The following is a 17023-nucleotide window of genomic DNA, read 5'->3' as shown; positions in this document are numbered from 1 at the left end:
CAACACCAAAACCAACGCCAGTCAAAAAAATACAAAAAATTTCCCTGCATTAGGAAACTCATCCAAAACAGTAAGCAATTAAAATCACAAAGGGAAAAACATCAATAATTTCATAAGATAAAGCTCCCATGATACAATCAAAGCAAGTATTAAGGCTGTCTGTGGTGAGTCCACAAGTATTATACAGTTCAAAAGTGTGATGTTCTATGTAGAAACAGAAAAATCCTAGATATACAAACAAATTTCACATTTTATGTTTTTCTGTTTTCCCAATTTTCTGTGACCATAATGATAACACTGAAAGCAGATGAATCTGAGGCCCTACAATGCTCTGACGTCTGTCAGACTGGCAGGAGCATGAGTATACTGTAGCACTGCCCATCCATGTAATGACCTACCAGAGCATTCATTAAGATTTTTGTGTGTGTATAGGTGTGAGGTGTATGTGGAGACCAGAAGAATGTGTCAGATAAGAGTGTGTCAGTGTGGTTGTGAGCTACCTGACTTGGGTGATGGGAACCAAAGTCAGGTCCTCAAGAAGGGGAGCAAGAACTCTTAACCAATGAGCCATTTCCCCAGGCCCCTAGAGTCTTAAGATTTTTAATGTGGGCAAAGCATATAGTATAGTAAAATAATGAATCTGTAGAAATTTAGCTGTTAAGGTCTGGAAAGAGCTCAGCAGTTAAGAGCACTGGCCACTCTTCCAGATGACCCAGGCTCAGTTCCCAGCATCCACGTGGTAGCTTAAGACTGTCTGTAACTTCAGTTTCAGGGGTTCCATTACCCAACAGACATAAGACAGGAAAGACAACAATGCACATTGAATAGACAGACCATAGATGGATGGATGGATGGACGGATGGACAGACGGACGGACGGACGGACAGACCTGTTAAACGATTAGGATTCGTTCAGGGATTAGACCTAACTTCAGCCCAAACCACCCTTAAGTGAGCACTGCAGAAGTCATGCATGGTTCACAGTCTCCAGTGAGCATGAACAAGGTAATACTTGACTTATTTTGTTGGTGGCAGTGCTGGGTCTTGTATATGCTAAAGGCCCTCTATCACTGGCAGCTACCCACATTTTCCTGCCTTTAAAAAACTAATAGTCGAACAGAAGAGACAGATAGCAAAAAACTTCAGGTCATTACCACAAATTACATGAGGCATAGTAATTATATCTCACCTCAGTCCATATTATGCCACATAAACCAACCTAGTAGACAACAAAGACAAAAAAAAAAGCCCATTTTCTACATTAGTCTTATTTGGGGAATTTTGATCTTAATGCTACAAAATCCTTCTTTTGGTCTTGCTACTTTAGATTTCAATTTCCATGTATGAGTATTATCTATCCTGCATGCAAGTATGTACACCACGTGTGCCCATGGAGGTCAGAAAAGACAGCTGGATCCCCTGAATTGGAGTAAAGAGATGATGATGCAATACTGTAGTGACGTGAAAGAAAATCGCCACCAAAGCAAGTGGTACTTTAGCAGGTGTGGTCACTTTCAGCAGGTGTGGTCTGGCTGGAGTAGGTGTAGTCTTGTTGGAGGAAGTGGATCACTAAGGAGGTTAAGCTTTGAGGTTTTTTTCTTTTTTTGCTGAAGATACCACCCAGTGTTCTCAGTTCACTTGCTGTTGCCTCCAAGTCAAGATGCAGGACACTCAGCTATTTCTTTAGCACTGTGTGTGCCTGCATGCCATCCTGATACACCATGATAATGGACTAAACTACTGAAAATGTAAGCCACCCCAATTAAATGTTTTTTCCTTTGTAAAACTTACCATGGTCATGGCATCTCATCACAATAAAAATTCTATGATAGCTACTGTGTGAATGCTTGTGGAATATTAGCTTAATTATGTAAAGACTGTTTATGTTGTGAAATAGTACTTCTCTAACTATGTAAAGATGTGTTATATTTGTTTAGCTTATGTACCCAAGGCAGCTGATTGATTTAATAAAAAGCTAAATGGTCAATAGCTAGACAGAAGGAAAAGATGGGGCTCCAGGGCAGGGAGAGTAAGTTGGAGGAGGAATCTAGGCTTGAAGGAAACAGAGGGGAAAAGGGAGACAAGAGGGAGATGCCAGGGGCTGGTCAGCCAGCTATGGAAGCAGTAAAGCAAGGCATACAGAATGAAAGGTAAAAAGCCCAGAGGCAAAACATAAATGAAAAGAAACAGGTTAAATTAAGTTATATGTGTTAGTGAGCCAAGCATAAACTAAAGGCCAAGCATTCATAATTAATAAGTCTCCATGTTTTTATGTGGGAGCTGGCTTGCAGTCAAAAGAAATATTCAGTTACAGAGGCTGAGAATCAAACCCTGATCCTGCTCTTGAGTACTCAACCATCTCTCAAGTCCTTAGAGATAACTGTAAATAGCTTAAACCAAAGCAGGGCAGAAAATTTCCAGGCCTCTCTACTGTAGGCGGCTGTTACTTCTCAATGAACTTTTTCTTGCCTTTAAAAAACAAAAATAGCAAACTATTGCTTTTGGGGTTGGGATGTAGTACAATGGTAGAGCACAGGCTCAGAACGGGCACCATGGGGTGTGGGTGAGAAGCACAACAGATTTTAGATAATGAACACACCGCTTTAATATTGCCACCCACATTTCCCAAAGTTCCACACACATTCTTGGGCTAAGGTGGTATTTTTGTTGTCCTCTGCCCTTCTACCCTAGTTTTTCAGCTTGAAAACATGGGATTCATTCTCCTATCAAGAAACATGCATTCCTCCAAGCTTTGTCAAATGCCTCCTCCTGTCCACCCTTTGACAGACCCAAGTGATAACCTACCACTTGGACTATGGAATCACAGCAGCAGGTAGAATGCTGTGATCTGGTTCTTCCCACGTCAAAGCTTTTCGAACCATTCAGGATGCTGAAGAGCAGTAGCAAGGCAAGACAGGCCTTCAGTGATCCAAGAGCAGCTACTTCTCTGACATCACAGCCTGCCAAACCCATTTTCTTTATCGCCGTTGTCATTCTTCAGTAGTTCAGGGGCTTTTCCTTCATACTGCTGATAGTTTTAGATGGAGATTCTATCTAGTATGTTTGCATATGGCATTTGGGGTCTTTCTTGTCATATACTTACTTTAGCACTATCTCTTCGCTCTGGTGCAGCGTATACATATCTAAGACTACTGTGTTTCTCCCCATGCTCAGGTCTCAAAAACTTCTCTGTAGAAATACCATTTCACCCCATGGCAACTATTTTAGAAACAAGACATACTAATTCACCTAAGTTTTTATTTATTGGCTCTAGGAAGAATTTGAATGAAAACGAGCCTGAATGGCAGGTACAGAACGTACTGTAACAGCACCAGAGAGGCCCAGCCTCTCTCCTCTACAGAGCCTCCATGTTGATACATACATGTGACTTCAGGAACAAAACCACATAGTCCAGGACAAAGAGGAGCCCTTGAGGAAAACAGTTTAAAGTGACTTTTCCAATTGACCATACCTTTTCATATATTTAAATTCAAAGAATTGATACATTCAGAGGCCCAATGTTTGGCATAGAATAAAATCATGTTCATTTATTTTTTTCTGCATCTTAGAAGGCATAAAATTAAATATGTTGAATGTAATAAATTCATCCATACAAGTGCAAGTCTCCAGCTATAGTGCATTTTATGGCAGATTTATTACTTAAAAATGTACCAGTAAATCAAAAAAGAAAGGCTATGCTCGTTTAACTTTTATTAAAGTGTATGTAGGAGGTCTTCAGAAATCAAATATGAGCATGAAGATATGGCCAAACATAAAATCTATCAAATTCAGTGAAAAGTTGCTGACTTTAAATAGCAGTTGTAAGAATGACCAATATATATCCTTTGTTAACAACCTCTCACTCTACAGTAAAAAAAAAAAAAAAAAAAGATAAACATTCAGTAAACATTCTTTCCTAAGGTAGTTTCCCTTATAGATCAGTGATTTATCCATTTCTTTGTATACACAAATTTGTTGAACATACCAATCAGTGGTTCTCACAATTGAAAAATAAAAGCACAAAAAAGTTTACACTCTTGTACAGGTAAATCAAAGATCACCTTGAATTAAACTGGATCTCCTTAAGGGCATAGTATAGTTTCAGTTTCATTACCTATTACATAATTAGTTTCTTACATACAAATATTGACATATTTGGCTTGTGCTTCCGAAGCCTTTGTGTCTATGAAATCCATATCAATGCAGCTCATAATTGAAAGTCACTGGGGAGGTCTTTGCTGCTGCTGGGTTTGCCATGGTCATGTGTTAGAGTCTCTTCAGCACGCACTGTGGCCCTGCACACCTGGGAGGCATCATCAATGTCTGGATCTAAGCCTTCAGGACAGGGAAGTTTCAGTAGCTCTTCTCGGAGCTGAGCAGTGTGGCGCTACAAGGAGAAAATCGATACTATCAGAAGTACAATCACTGTGATTCTAGCATATCACTGAGACAAGAACTTGGTTTTAGCATACCCCAGTATCAAGTATTATCAAGTAAATATCAAATATTTACTTAGTGTCTTCTTATGCCAGCCTGTGGCATCATACATTTAAAATACACAATAAACAAAGCTTAAAAATCCTGAAACTTAAGGCTAGAGAGATGGCTCAGCAGTTAAGAGCACTGGCTTCTTTCCCAGAGGACCTGGGTTCAATTCCTGGCATCCACATGGTACCTCACATCTGTCTGTAATTCTAGTTCCAGGGTTTCTGAACAACCTCACAGAGACATACATGCAAGTAAAACACCAATTAAAAAAAAAAGATACCTAAACTCAAAATTAAGTCCCGATGCTGAAAAGCCCCGAGTAACATTCTGTACAGGTACAGAAAAACACCACCTCCTAAAAAAAGTAGTATAGTTCCACAGAACCTCATGTGTCCCAACCCTGGCCACAGGAGTGGCACCACCAATGACTTATAAACATCTATAGTTTGATATGTTTATTCTTTTAAATTAAAGACAGTATTCCTTGTGTTATCAACTCTGAAAAGGACAAGTGGACAAATTAAAACAAACCCAGACAGGGGATTTATTATAATGGCACAGCACCTGAATGGTGTGTGCAGGCTCTGGGACTGACCTCTAGCACTGAGTGAAGAAAAAAAAAAAAAAAGGGACCACATATACACAATCACCAAACAAAACCTTAAACTACACTAATGCACTAATGCTTAGATCACATATGCATAGCTATCTTGGTGAATGAAAACAGGTATGTTCCAATCAAAATATCCTCTCTAAAACTTTGCAAAAGTTCCCCATCATTTCATTTAACTCAGAAGAAACATGAAAAGTAATTTTATCATAAGAATTATAAAAATTCAAACAAGTGAAAAACAATGTCTAGAGAGTAAATAATTGTGTTTTCCTATCTTGCCTTAGAATGTAAGATGCTAAGAGGGTGATTGGTTGCTTATGAATGAAAATACTACATTGAAGGTTTTGAAAATTACCTGCACCAATAGCTGACTTTAGAAATTAACAAGTAATTAAAGCACACTGGCTGTATGTTTATGTGTAGAGATAGGGGTGTGCATGTGTGAATAGTAAGAAGACAACCTGTAACAGTCAATTTTCTCCTCCCCCTTAAGGGTCTCAGGGATCAAACTCAGGTTACCAATTTGGTGGTAAATGCCTTTAATCACTGAGCAATCTGGCCAACCCCACCACACAGTTATTTGTTTTTGTTTGTTTGGTTTTGCTTTGTTTTTTCACATCCAAACCCCTCAGTTTGCAAGCAGAGGATTTTCACTTTTTCTAATTTTATTTTTCAAAAAAAGAAAACAAACTATCTTTTTTCATTTTACATGCCAATCCCAGTTCCACTCCCTCCCCTCCTACCCTTCCCTCCCACTATACAGTTTTTAAAGAATAATCTTTACACATAAAAGATATTTTAACTTCTGTGAAGTACAAGTTCTAGTTGGAGGTGTAAAGCATAAAATGAGGTTGAGATAATCAATCACTCTTAGCCACTTATGAGGATTTAAAGCACATTCACATATTTGAAATTTACAAAGTCTCCAGCACTGATTTCCCTTCCACTGTGATAAAAACACTGACTAAGGTGGGCTGGAGAGATGGCTCAGTGGTCTTCCAGAGGACCCAGGTTCAATTCCCAGCACCCACATGGTAGCTAACAACTGTCTGTAACTCCAGTTCCAGGGGATCTGACACCTTCACACCAATGTACATAAATAAAATTAAATAATTATAAAAAATACTAAAAAAAATAAACACCACTAAGGAAGAAGAAAAAAAATCTCACTATTATGAGGACTTGGGAGAGGTATAGTATGGACTCAAGTGAAAAGTACATACACTTCCTTGATTAGCATTCTTCAGCAAAAGTCTAGTTGAAAAAACTTCAGCAATTTGGAAATGAAGGTCTTCCAAGTCAGGGTAACATAAATACAGTAGTTTAGCATAGTTTATGTTAGTCTTTAAAGTCTAGCACTGGGGAGGCAGAGGAAAGCAGATCTGAGTTTGAGGGCAACCTGGTCTACACAGTTAGATTCAGGACAGCCATGAGTACAGAGTGAGACCCTGTCTCAAAAACATAACTAAAAACAACCCACAAAATAATACAGTAAAATAATTTCAGGCAAAAGCAAATGCTGAAATAACAGAACAGCTGCAGCAACAGCTAGACTGCAGGCATTGCAGATGTGAGCAAAGATGCAGCTAAGCACCTATCCAGGAAGCATCCAACTGGTTATGGACCACAAAAGAATGGGAAGGGGGAAGTATGTAATATACACTGAAGATGGAAACAGCTGGGAGAAAGCCCCTTCTGAGGACAATAATGAAGGGGTATCCTACTAAGCACGTGAAATAGAGGAAGGGAGCTAAGCAGTATCTATAGATCTGAGATAAAAGGGCAGACTAGAAATTGAATATAGAAAGCTGGAAGAACCAATCTGAAGGAAGGGAGAGTCTTATGAGGGCATTTAAAAAAAAAACATTAAAAACACAACTCTGGAGAGGGAAACACAAGTTCCAAGAGCCACTTTTTAGTGGATTAATTCTGTCAACTTCATATATGTGTGTATGTGTTCTGATTACTCCCCACCCTGCCCTCCTTTATTTTCCTTCTGTCCTCATCAAAACCCATTCCATCCCAGCAGTCCCCTTTCTCAGATCCATGACTTTTGGTTTTATGAATCATCTTTAAAAAGTAAATGTTCAACATTAGAAGCTCAAAGACCACAAGAGAAAGAAGATAAACTGCCTCTCAGAAAAGAGGGGAAAGAAAAGAATAAATGAAAAGGTAGAAAGAGCAGTTGATGATGAACAGAAAAGGGAAACATTAGATATGCAGTGGGTATGTTAATGAGTAACATACAGTGAGGATATGGCAGGTCAAGGAGGAGTTCTAGAAGTGAACCTGCAGCTGAAAAGTAGATGGGGATGGGCTAATGGGCATGGTACAAGGAGGCAGAAGAGACCTTTGGATGCAGAGGTCCCTGTTCTTGTCTGATAGAGAACACTTAACTGTTTTCCAGTATTGAACAAAACAAAATTAGCATAGAGCAAGCTAAGTGTTCTTTCCTTAGATAGCCTTACAAGCCATGGGTAGCCGTGAATTTCTGCCTTTCTGATTGAGATGCTTAGTGTACAACAACCCCTGGCTATAAAGTCTGTATAATATAAAATTTCAACTGTATACAAAAGTGGGCAGAATAGGTAAATAGATGCACATGTATCCAACACCTAGCTTCAACTATTACCAACTCTTGGCTAGCCTGACATCACTTTTCATTACTTTGAAGCAAATTCTAGACATCATATGACCTGTCAATCAAAAATATTTCTGTACTGGAAAAAAAAAAATCACACCTACAAAACTAGCATTCTTATTATCAGCTACTTCTTCTATTTGCTTTGTTTTGAGAGAGGATCTCACTATATAGCACTGGTTGTCCTGGAGCTCACAGTGATTAATTATATTGCCACTGGAAAGTACTGAGATTAAGCCGGGCGGTGGTGGCGCACGCCTTTAATCCCAGCACACGGGAGGCAGAGGCAGGTGGATCTCTGTGAGTTCGAGACCAGCCTGGTCTACAAGAGCTAGTTCCAGGACAGGCTCCAAAACCACAGAGAAACCCTGTCTCGAAAAACAAAACAAAACAAAAAAGAATGTACTGAGATTAAAGGTGTGTGCCACCATGCTTGATCATCTACAGCATTTCAGTGAGAATTGCAAAACAAATACAAAAGTAGCCAGCAGGGATGGAAAACACTGCATGCGTAAAGAGGGAAGATATTTGGCAGAAGATAAAGTACAGAAGAATAGAATAGGTATTTGGAAGCAGCAAGATGGGTGGCTTTACAAAGGAGTTCCATATATAGAAATTCTGCAAAACTACTGTATTTGCCATTTCTGGGGAAGCTTAAACTAAAAACAACTGCCAACCTCCCAAAGTGGTTATTAACAATAAGTGGCCCTCCATCTCATGCCTTCTTCATCATACCAAGTAGTAAAATTATATAAGTTAAGAGGCATAAAGTAAGGCTAAAAGATTAAAGACAAAATTCATGCTCCCGCCCTCCATGTCAACTTCTTTGTGCTCAGGCCCTATAAATGCTTTTAAGCTGAAGAATCAACAGTCCTCTGTCAAAGCCATTGCACCTAACTACACACTTTCTGTAACAACTTGTTTCTTTGGTTCTCTTCTACCCTTAACCTTCGGAGTCAGTCAGTCACAACTCACCTTGAGAGCTGCTGCATGGTGAGACATGGTCCTGCCCACCCGCTTATCGCTGCTATACTGCTGGATGTCTGCAATCCACTCCTCACACTGGGCCATGATCTCAATTCTTTTCAAGTAAAAATGTTTGTGAATAACCTTGAAGATACAAACAACAGAAAAGAGCATGTCGACACATTTTAATAGCATCGTTTGTAGCATTACAAAAATAAAATATTTTTTGGTTTCACATGATCTATGTTTTATATGTTACAAATGAGAACATCAGATGGCATACACCAAAATACTCAATTCTATAGCAACAAAGGATATCCAACACTGCTCCGATACTCAAGTAATGCCATCTAAAGAGCACTGGACATGCATAAGGCAACAACATAAAGTAAATGGAAATAAAACAGTAATAGGAAAAAGATCTTCAACACACTAGCAGCAAAAAAAATGTTTGCCTTTAGATGAGAATTCAGGGGTTGGAGAGACGGCTCAGAATATACTGCTCTTACAAAAGACCTGTGTTTAGTTCCCATCACCCATGTCAGGAGGCTCACAACCACCAGTTAACTCAGGCTCCAAGTGGTTTCTCTAGGCATTTGCACTTATGTTCACACTCCCAACCCCACACAATAAAAACAAAGAAATCTTTAAAAGTGATTTCAAAGAACATCTGGATAAGTAAAGCTTTCTATTTATCTATTTATTGTGGGTATGCACATGTGCCATACTACACACAAAGGTCAAAGGCATCAGTGCTTCTTCTAGCATGTAGGTTGTATCAGGAATTAAACCCAGATAGGCAGGCTTAGTGGAAAGGGCCTGTACCCACTGTGCCAGTTAGCCAAACAGCACAAGCAAGTATCAAAGACAGTCATATTCAAATCAAAATGAAGCCCTAGCTGTGGCACATTCTTACTCATTAATTTGTATCCTCTGGGGCTGGAGAGACATCTCAACAGTTAAGAGCACTTGCTGCTCTTGCAGAAAAGGCAGGTTTGCTTCCCAGCCCACACTGAGGTTCACAACCACCATAACTCCAGTTCCAGGGGATCTGATGCATTCTTATGATCTCTGAAGGCAGCATGAGTAACAGGTGTTCTCTGTCTCCTCCCCCCCAATCTAAACAAAGCTTTCAACTGTATTTTCTAGTTAATTTATAGATGAATTTATTTTGTAGTGCTAAATTCCCTTATAGTATCTGCACATCCCATTTGGAAATTTCAAAAATATGAATACTGTTTTGATACATAAGCACTAGGAATCTCTTTCTGATAAATTAGAAAACAGATGTGAATTTTGGTTCAGTTCCTATATTGTCCAAAGGGGTTCTCTCTGTCCTATACTGTCTAAAGCTAGATATCATTTTAAAGGCATGGGAACTGAAATAAAAAACCTAGTACAATCCTATGCCATATTTAGTAGTTTTTGAAGCTGATGCTCAAGGACTCATGCCCATAACCCTAGCACAGGAGGATAAGATGTTCAGAGATCCAAAGTTCAAGATGATCCTTATCTACAGAGAAAAATGGAGGCCAGCCTGGACAGCAGAAGATCTTGCCTCAAAAACAAATTGATAAAAAAATGAAACAATAACAAAAACCCTCCCATGTAATAAAAATACCCAGGAAATTCAGAAAACAACCACGATCACATTAAGATAGTCAGTATCCAATGGCAAAGAGTGCCAATTTTAACAAGTTAGATTCAAAAGGATGATAGAATTATTATTTCAAATAATATGTACTCATTTTTTCTAAATCCCACTCTCCCACTGTACCCTTTGTGCTTATTCGAGGGGGTGGGAATCTAATTATAAATGAGTATATTTCAGTGTTTTAAATATATTTTCAGAGCTTTACAAAAATACAAAAAAATATTTTTTTATTTAAATTCTTTTCATGTAGAGCGCACACCAATGTAACCTCTACCTGTACAAAGCAGCACACCATACCTGCCAGAACGCCTGTACTTCCTCTCACCACACTGTCCCCACGCCCCATGCCCACATTTGTGATTAAACCCTGGGACTTACACATACAACCCAAGTGTTCTACCACTAAATTATATCTCCAGCCCTCATCCTAACTTGCTTAACAAGCTAATTCTGTCGACCTTTGAAATTTACATAAGTGAAATAAAAGGCAGAGTTCAAAGAAAACAAAAATCAAGATTCAGCTTTATACATCACTGAATTTGGAATCCATGTTACAAACATGAGAAATATCAAGACGTTTTAACAGCTCAGTACCCAGAGTGCTGAACAATTCATGTATGATGCAAAGGAAAAGAATATAGGTCCTCCAAGAAAATTGTATTTATCCTTGATTTTTCTCAATAAGTTGGCAGACTGCCTAATAACAGGTGACGGGCATTGCACAATGAATTATCTTAATGTGACTAATTTAAGCAGAATTAACAAATAGATTATGTCTAAGGGTTCATATATGAGTATACACAGATATATGCATTCACAATCAATCTCCTATAACATGAGATCTACTATCTTCTTTAGCCTTTCAGGTAAAAGGCAAACCTCTGGATATGTGTGCACACGGACAGGTAAACACGCGTAGTAGTAACAAAAGAAGGAATGTTCCTTTTACATTCCTTCAGATCACGCTCATGAGCTCTACCTGAATAACAGGAATAACACAGGGTTCACAGTGTTTAAGAATAATATTGCTGGGTGTGGTGGCACGCGCCTTTAATCCCAGAGGCAGAGGCAGGTGGATCTCTGTGAGTTCGAAGCCAGCCTGGTCTACAAGAGCTAGTTCCAGGACAGGCTCCAAAGCTACAGAGAAACCCTGTCTCAAAAAACCAAAAACCAACCAACCAACTAAACAAACAAAAACTCAGAGCTGTTTTCTTACCTTTACACACATAATGCAAAAGTAAAAGTTAAATATAAGGTTCCAAGATAAAGTTCAGTGTCTTTCAGGATGCATGTGGTTTAAACCTTACTGCACTTTGTTATTAGTGATCTTAGGATTAATTACTAGTTATAATAAGTACTGTAAGCTTAGCATATATAACACTAACAAATTATTCTCAAATGTCCTTCCAGGGTGTAACTTTATCCAACATACTTCTTTAAAGCATGGTGAAGGATTTCTGATTTGTTCTAGCATTGCCCATTTAACCGTTGCTTGTCGGATGTTTCCATCGTATTCTCGAGAACTCTGTGTGCCACTGGGAGTGCCTCTAGACCGTTCATATCCTGGTTCATTAAAGTAAGGCTCGGCTACTAATATAAGGGACTGGACAGAAACCAACACCTGAAGAAAAGAGGAAATTAAAAAATAGTTATTAAGAGACATTTTTGCTGCCAGTAAATTGCTATCCTGTTTGATCTTTAAGGAGTCCCTATTAGCATATTTCCACGTATATCTCGCATAAAATAAATAAATAAAATATTAGGGGCTGGAGATACAGCTCAGCAGTTAAATCTGCTCTTCTAAAGGACCCGAGTTTGATTTCTAGCATATATGTGCACATACATACACGTAGGCATAACCTCCATATACATTATGGTAGTTGAGTCATGAATATCAGGGTAAGCTCAAAGCCAACCAAGACTACACAATAAATTCCAGAATGCCCTGGGTTAAGGTATGAGACCCTTGTCTTAAAAAACAAAATTAAAAAACCTACAAAATTAAGTTAACCACACTAAGACCTCATGTAATATCTATTTACTCATTTATTTAAAGGAAGTATCTAACTATATTGCGCTGGCTGGCCTAGAACTAGCTGGCTTTGAATTCACAAAAGTCCTGCTGCCTCTGCCACTGCCTTAAACAACATTTATGAATCTTCTGTTAAAATTAGCCTTACTCTCGTAGAACATTAAACCAGTCAAGCCCCACTAACAATACTCACAAAGAAAACCTGATAAGGGAACTTTAATTCTTATTTCAACAGAGGTTCGTAAAACATTACTATACACTCTCATTGGTAAGATAGATAGACTTATGCTTCTAAGACCACCTCCATGGCTCTCATATTTTTTTTTATTTATTTTCGGTTTTTTGAGACAGGGTCTAACTATGTACTCCTGGCCGTCATGGAATACACTAAATAGATCAGGCTGGCCTCAAACTCAGAAATCTGTCTACCTCTGTCTCCTGCTGGGATTTAAGGTGTGTGCTACAATGCCTGGCTTCACACTTGTAAAAATTTCACATTAAATAAATAACACAGATAAAATAGACACCCAAAACGCCTGACCCAGCAGTGGATATGGTTACAACTGATATGGAGTGTTATTACAGCCAGCATTAGCAACCAAGGGAAACAATAACACCTTAACCTGAGCAACTGGGAGATAAAATAAACACAGCTTAAAAAGTTTGGGCTGGAGAGATGGCTCAGTGGTTAAGAGCATTGCCTGCTCTTCCAAAGGTCCTGAGTTCAATTCCCAGCAACCACATGGTGGCTCACAACCATCTGTAAAGAGGTCTGGCGCCCTCTTCTGGCCTTCAGGCATACACACAGACTATTGTATACATAATAAATAAATAAATATAAAAAGTTTATGAAATTAATTTAAAAATATCAATGAAGGAGAATGATTTTCTTCTCAAATCTGATACTTCCCAGAGAGCCTTTTAGGTATGGTTAGTTCTACCATTTATTGTCTTTCAAATATATCTCCTCTCTCACTTACATGAATAGGCTATATTACTAAATTTTCTACAAAAGGAGAGAAAATTAAGTCAAATTCTTATCACAAACCTATAATTTAAAATCTATTTTAAGAAAGTAATTTTCAGATGAGACACTGTGGCCCCAAATGTAAGTTCAAAAGTTCTTCCATCCAGGCGAGTGCTGCATGCCTTTAATTCCAGCACCGGAGGAGAGGGAGGCAGACCTTTGGAGTTTGAGGCCAGCCAGTGTGACCCAGTCTCAAAAAAAAAACTGAAACTGAAAGCAAAACAAACTTTAACAATACATAAATAAATAAAAGCTTCAAATTTTTAGTATATTCAGTTTCAAACAGGAAAATCAACTAATAGAAGTTTATTTTCATGTTTCTCATCTAACAGAAACTAAGATTAAGGAAAATAATCTTTTAGGATAGGTCAACTTTTAGTAGGCTTACCTGGTGATAATTTTTGGTTGTCTCTTTTTAAACACAAAACTGTATATTTGCATTCAAAGTATCCTTTAACAATCATGACTAACTACTGTCTCTTAATTAACAAGCATTATAGTGAACACACACGCTTACCATGTGACCTGTGGCTAAGTCTAAATTATTATAAAGTAATAACAACAAATGAGATCGACAGATTTTATGTGCTTAACTGACTTACAGAAATACAAGCTCTGAAGATTATTCAATCTTATATATCAAATGCTCTGAAAATAGGAGCTAAACTCTTAAATTTTATGAATTACAGGACATTACTTTTGATCATCAGGTAACTAAAAATTCTAACTATCACCACACTATAGCTGAAGAAGTGGGTAGTAACAACAGTGTATTGAATCTGATGCACAAGACAGGAGACATACATAGCTAAATCCCCTTAATGCAGCACACTGTATTTTAAGAACCTTTGGAACAATTTGTTTTCAACAAGTTTAATGTTTGTTTTATGTCCTAACTTCAGACTCTAAACTCTCCAAGAGACTACTACATTTGCTAGTTAGCATTTTCCGTCTTTTATCTTTCTGGACCATTTTCTATGTTTATTTTTGGTCACTAATTTCACCTGCAACATACACAGTTCTTAAGAGTGTAAGTAAATCTGTCAGAGAAACTTTGTTTACTTGCAAAAAGCTTGATGTCTGAGGATTCCACTTCTCTTCTGGCCTTCCATGCCACGTGTTTAGGATGCTTAAACAAACCTGAAGGGAGAAAGACATAAACAGCATCTAAAGGAGTGTTTGATAGCTAACTGTTCCAACTAGAAATAAAAAACACGATGCTCTCAAGTCAAAGTCTACCTAACTCTGTGAAAGCCTACTTCATCTTCAGGTGTGAACAAAACCCATGTGGTATTACAATTTCTTCATAAGGAAAACTTGCCGTCTATACATCCATATCTGCATAAATAATATGTATCTTTTTTGTCATCTACATAGTTCAAGTGGGTCTTCAACTAGCTTTGTAGTAGATGTTTCTGATCCTCTTGCCTCTACTGCTCTAGCATGAGCATAACAGGGATACATCACCATACCCTGTTAATGCAGCACTGGGTATTAAACCAAGGCTTTGGGCACAGTAAACAGGTAATGTAACCAACGGAACTATGTCACTAGCCCACCATAACAGGCATCTTAATGAAAACACAATACATTTTTTTTTTTTAAAAACCAAAAACTTCTGGTGCAATTTAAATTATTTGTATGTGTATGTGTGTGGACATGCATGTGGAGGTCAGGAACAACATGAAGAAGTCAGTTCTCTCCTTTCACTATGTGGGTTCAGGGAAAAAAACTTAGGTTGTTGGGATTAGCTGCAAGTACACCAAGTCACCTCACCAGCAACCATATGTATACAGGTACCACTGAAGCAAAGGGCACAAGATCAGTTGTGAGGATACCTGATGTGGGCCGTGGTGCTGGGAATCAAACAGAGGTCTTCTAGAATAGCAGTATGCCCCCCCCCCCCCCCACGACTGGGTTTCTCTGTGTAGCCTTGGCTGTTCTGGAGCTTGCTCTATAGACCAGGCTTCAGAAATCTACCTGTCTCTGCCACCCGTGTGTAAAGGTGTGTGTCACAATCACCTGCACAGTATCCCTCTTAACCACTGAATAATCTTTCCACCACCAACTGTTAACTTTTTTAAAAAAAAGTTTCATTTTAAGATCTATGTGCACACACATGTGCAGGTGCCACAGAGGCCAGAATTGTCAGAATTTACATGTAGCTGGAATTTACAGGTGGTTGTTGAGTCACCTCTAAAAGGACAGGGCTTCTCTGTGGCAGAGTGCTTACTCAGCATGCATGAGGCCCTCCATCTGACCCTGGAACTACAAAACTAGTGACAAAAACTGTATATTTGTGTAAGTCATTCAACAAAGACACTTAGAATGAATATTAAACATCAGGATACTGGTGTCTCAACCCCTCATCCACACCCACTCCATCCTATGGAATGAATTGTTTAGGTAAATTCTTCTTTATACATTATTTGTGACCTGGTATCGATCAAGAAAAGTTAACGCAGCTACTTCAGTTTCTGTCCCAGAAAACCTGTTCTTTGCTTTCTAAAGAATATAAATGGTGCCTCTGTTAAATTTTATGCAAAAAAACTAAAAAACTAGTTCCACTTTTATGATTTATTAACTGATAATGAGGATGAAAGAGTGACATATCACATGTTAAACTGGTTGAAAAAAAAGGGTAAAGAAAGTTAAACCTTGGAGACGTCTTTGATTAAAAGACTATTTTTAAGAATTTACTATTCTTGGCCAAGATCAAAACACTGATGACAACTTATGCTGGAGTGGATGTGGGGTAAAGGGTACACTCCTCCACTGTTGGTAGGAACTGGTACATCCCCTTTGGATATCAGTATGGTAATTTCTGAGAAAGTTAGTAAACAACCTACCTCAAGACCCAACAATACTACTTTTGGGTATATATCCAAAGGATGCTCAATCGTGCCACAAGGACATGTGCTCAACTATGTTCATAGCAGCTTTGTTTGTCATAGCCAGAACCTGGAAACCTAAATGCCCCTTGACCGAAGAATGGATTTTTAAAAAAAAAAGCGGTACATTTACATAATGGAGCACTACACAGCAGAAAAAAAAATAACAACATCTTGAATTTTGCAGGAAAATGAAAGGAGCTAGAAGACATCATTTTGAATGAGGTAACCCAGACACAGAAAGACAAATATCACATGTACTCACTCATAAGGAGCTTTTAGACATAAACCAAAGAAAACCAGCCTACAATTCATCATTCCAGAGAACCTAGACAACAAAGAGGACCCAAAGAGAGACATACATGGATGTAATCTACATGGGAAGTAGAAAGAGACAAGACCTCCTGAGCAAATTGGGAGCATAAGGACCATGGGAAGGGCAGAAAGGAAGGGGAAAGGAAGGAAGGAAAGTGTAGAAAATCATATAGCTCAATAAAAACAATAAAAAAAATTCCTATTCTTTCTTGGAGGGAGATGGGGGTGGCTGAGAGAATTTCTCTGTGTAGCCTTGACTGTCCTGAACCTCACTCTGTAGACCAGGCTGGTCTTGAACTCAGAGATCTGTCTGCTTCTGCATAAATTTGTTATTCTTCCCACCAAGAAATATCTGCTTATGTGTGTGCCTAGTGCCCAGGGAGGTCAGATGATGGCA

At 38.5% G+C, this 17023-nt stretch overlaps 1 protein-coding gene across 6 annotated transcripts in view; it reads right to left on the bottom strand.

Annotated features, from left to right (window-relative positions):
* Positions 1-3243: 3243 nt before the first annotated feature.
* Positions 3244-17023, bottom strand: part of Birc6 (baculoviral IAP repeat containing 6) — a 187690-nt gene continuing 173910 nt past the window's right edge. For all 6 annotated transcript variants that reach the window (XM_041631170.1, XM_041631171.1, XM_041631172.1 and 3 more), the window contains 4 exons: positions 14483-14560; positions 11794-11982; positions 8717-8851; positions 3244-4386 (listed from right to left, as the gene is read on the bottom strand). In XM_041631170.1, the coding sequence (XP_041487104.1) occupies positions 4207-4386; positions 8717-8851; positions 11794-11982; positions 14483-14560 (582 nt within the window). In that variant the 3' untranslated portion in view covers positions 3244-4206. The remainder of the gene's footprint in view (positions 4387-8716; positions 8852-11793; positions 11983-14482; positions 14561-17023) is intronic.

The sequence above is a fragment of the Microtus oregoni genome, unplaced genomic scaffold (assembly GCF_018167655.1).
Source record: "Microtus oregoni isolate MIOR12 unplaced genomic scaffold, Mior012 000036F_ref0000092, whole genome shotgun sequence".
NCBI classification, from domain to species: Eukaryota; Metazoa; Chordata; class Mammalia; order Rodentia; family Cricetidae; genus Microtus; species Microtus oregoni.
Note: the sequence above shows the minus strand (reverse complement) of the source record. Positions and strands in the feature narration are given on the sequence as shown.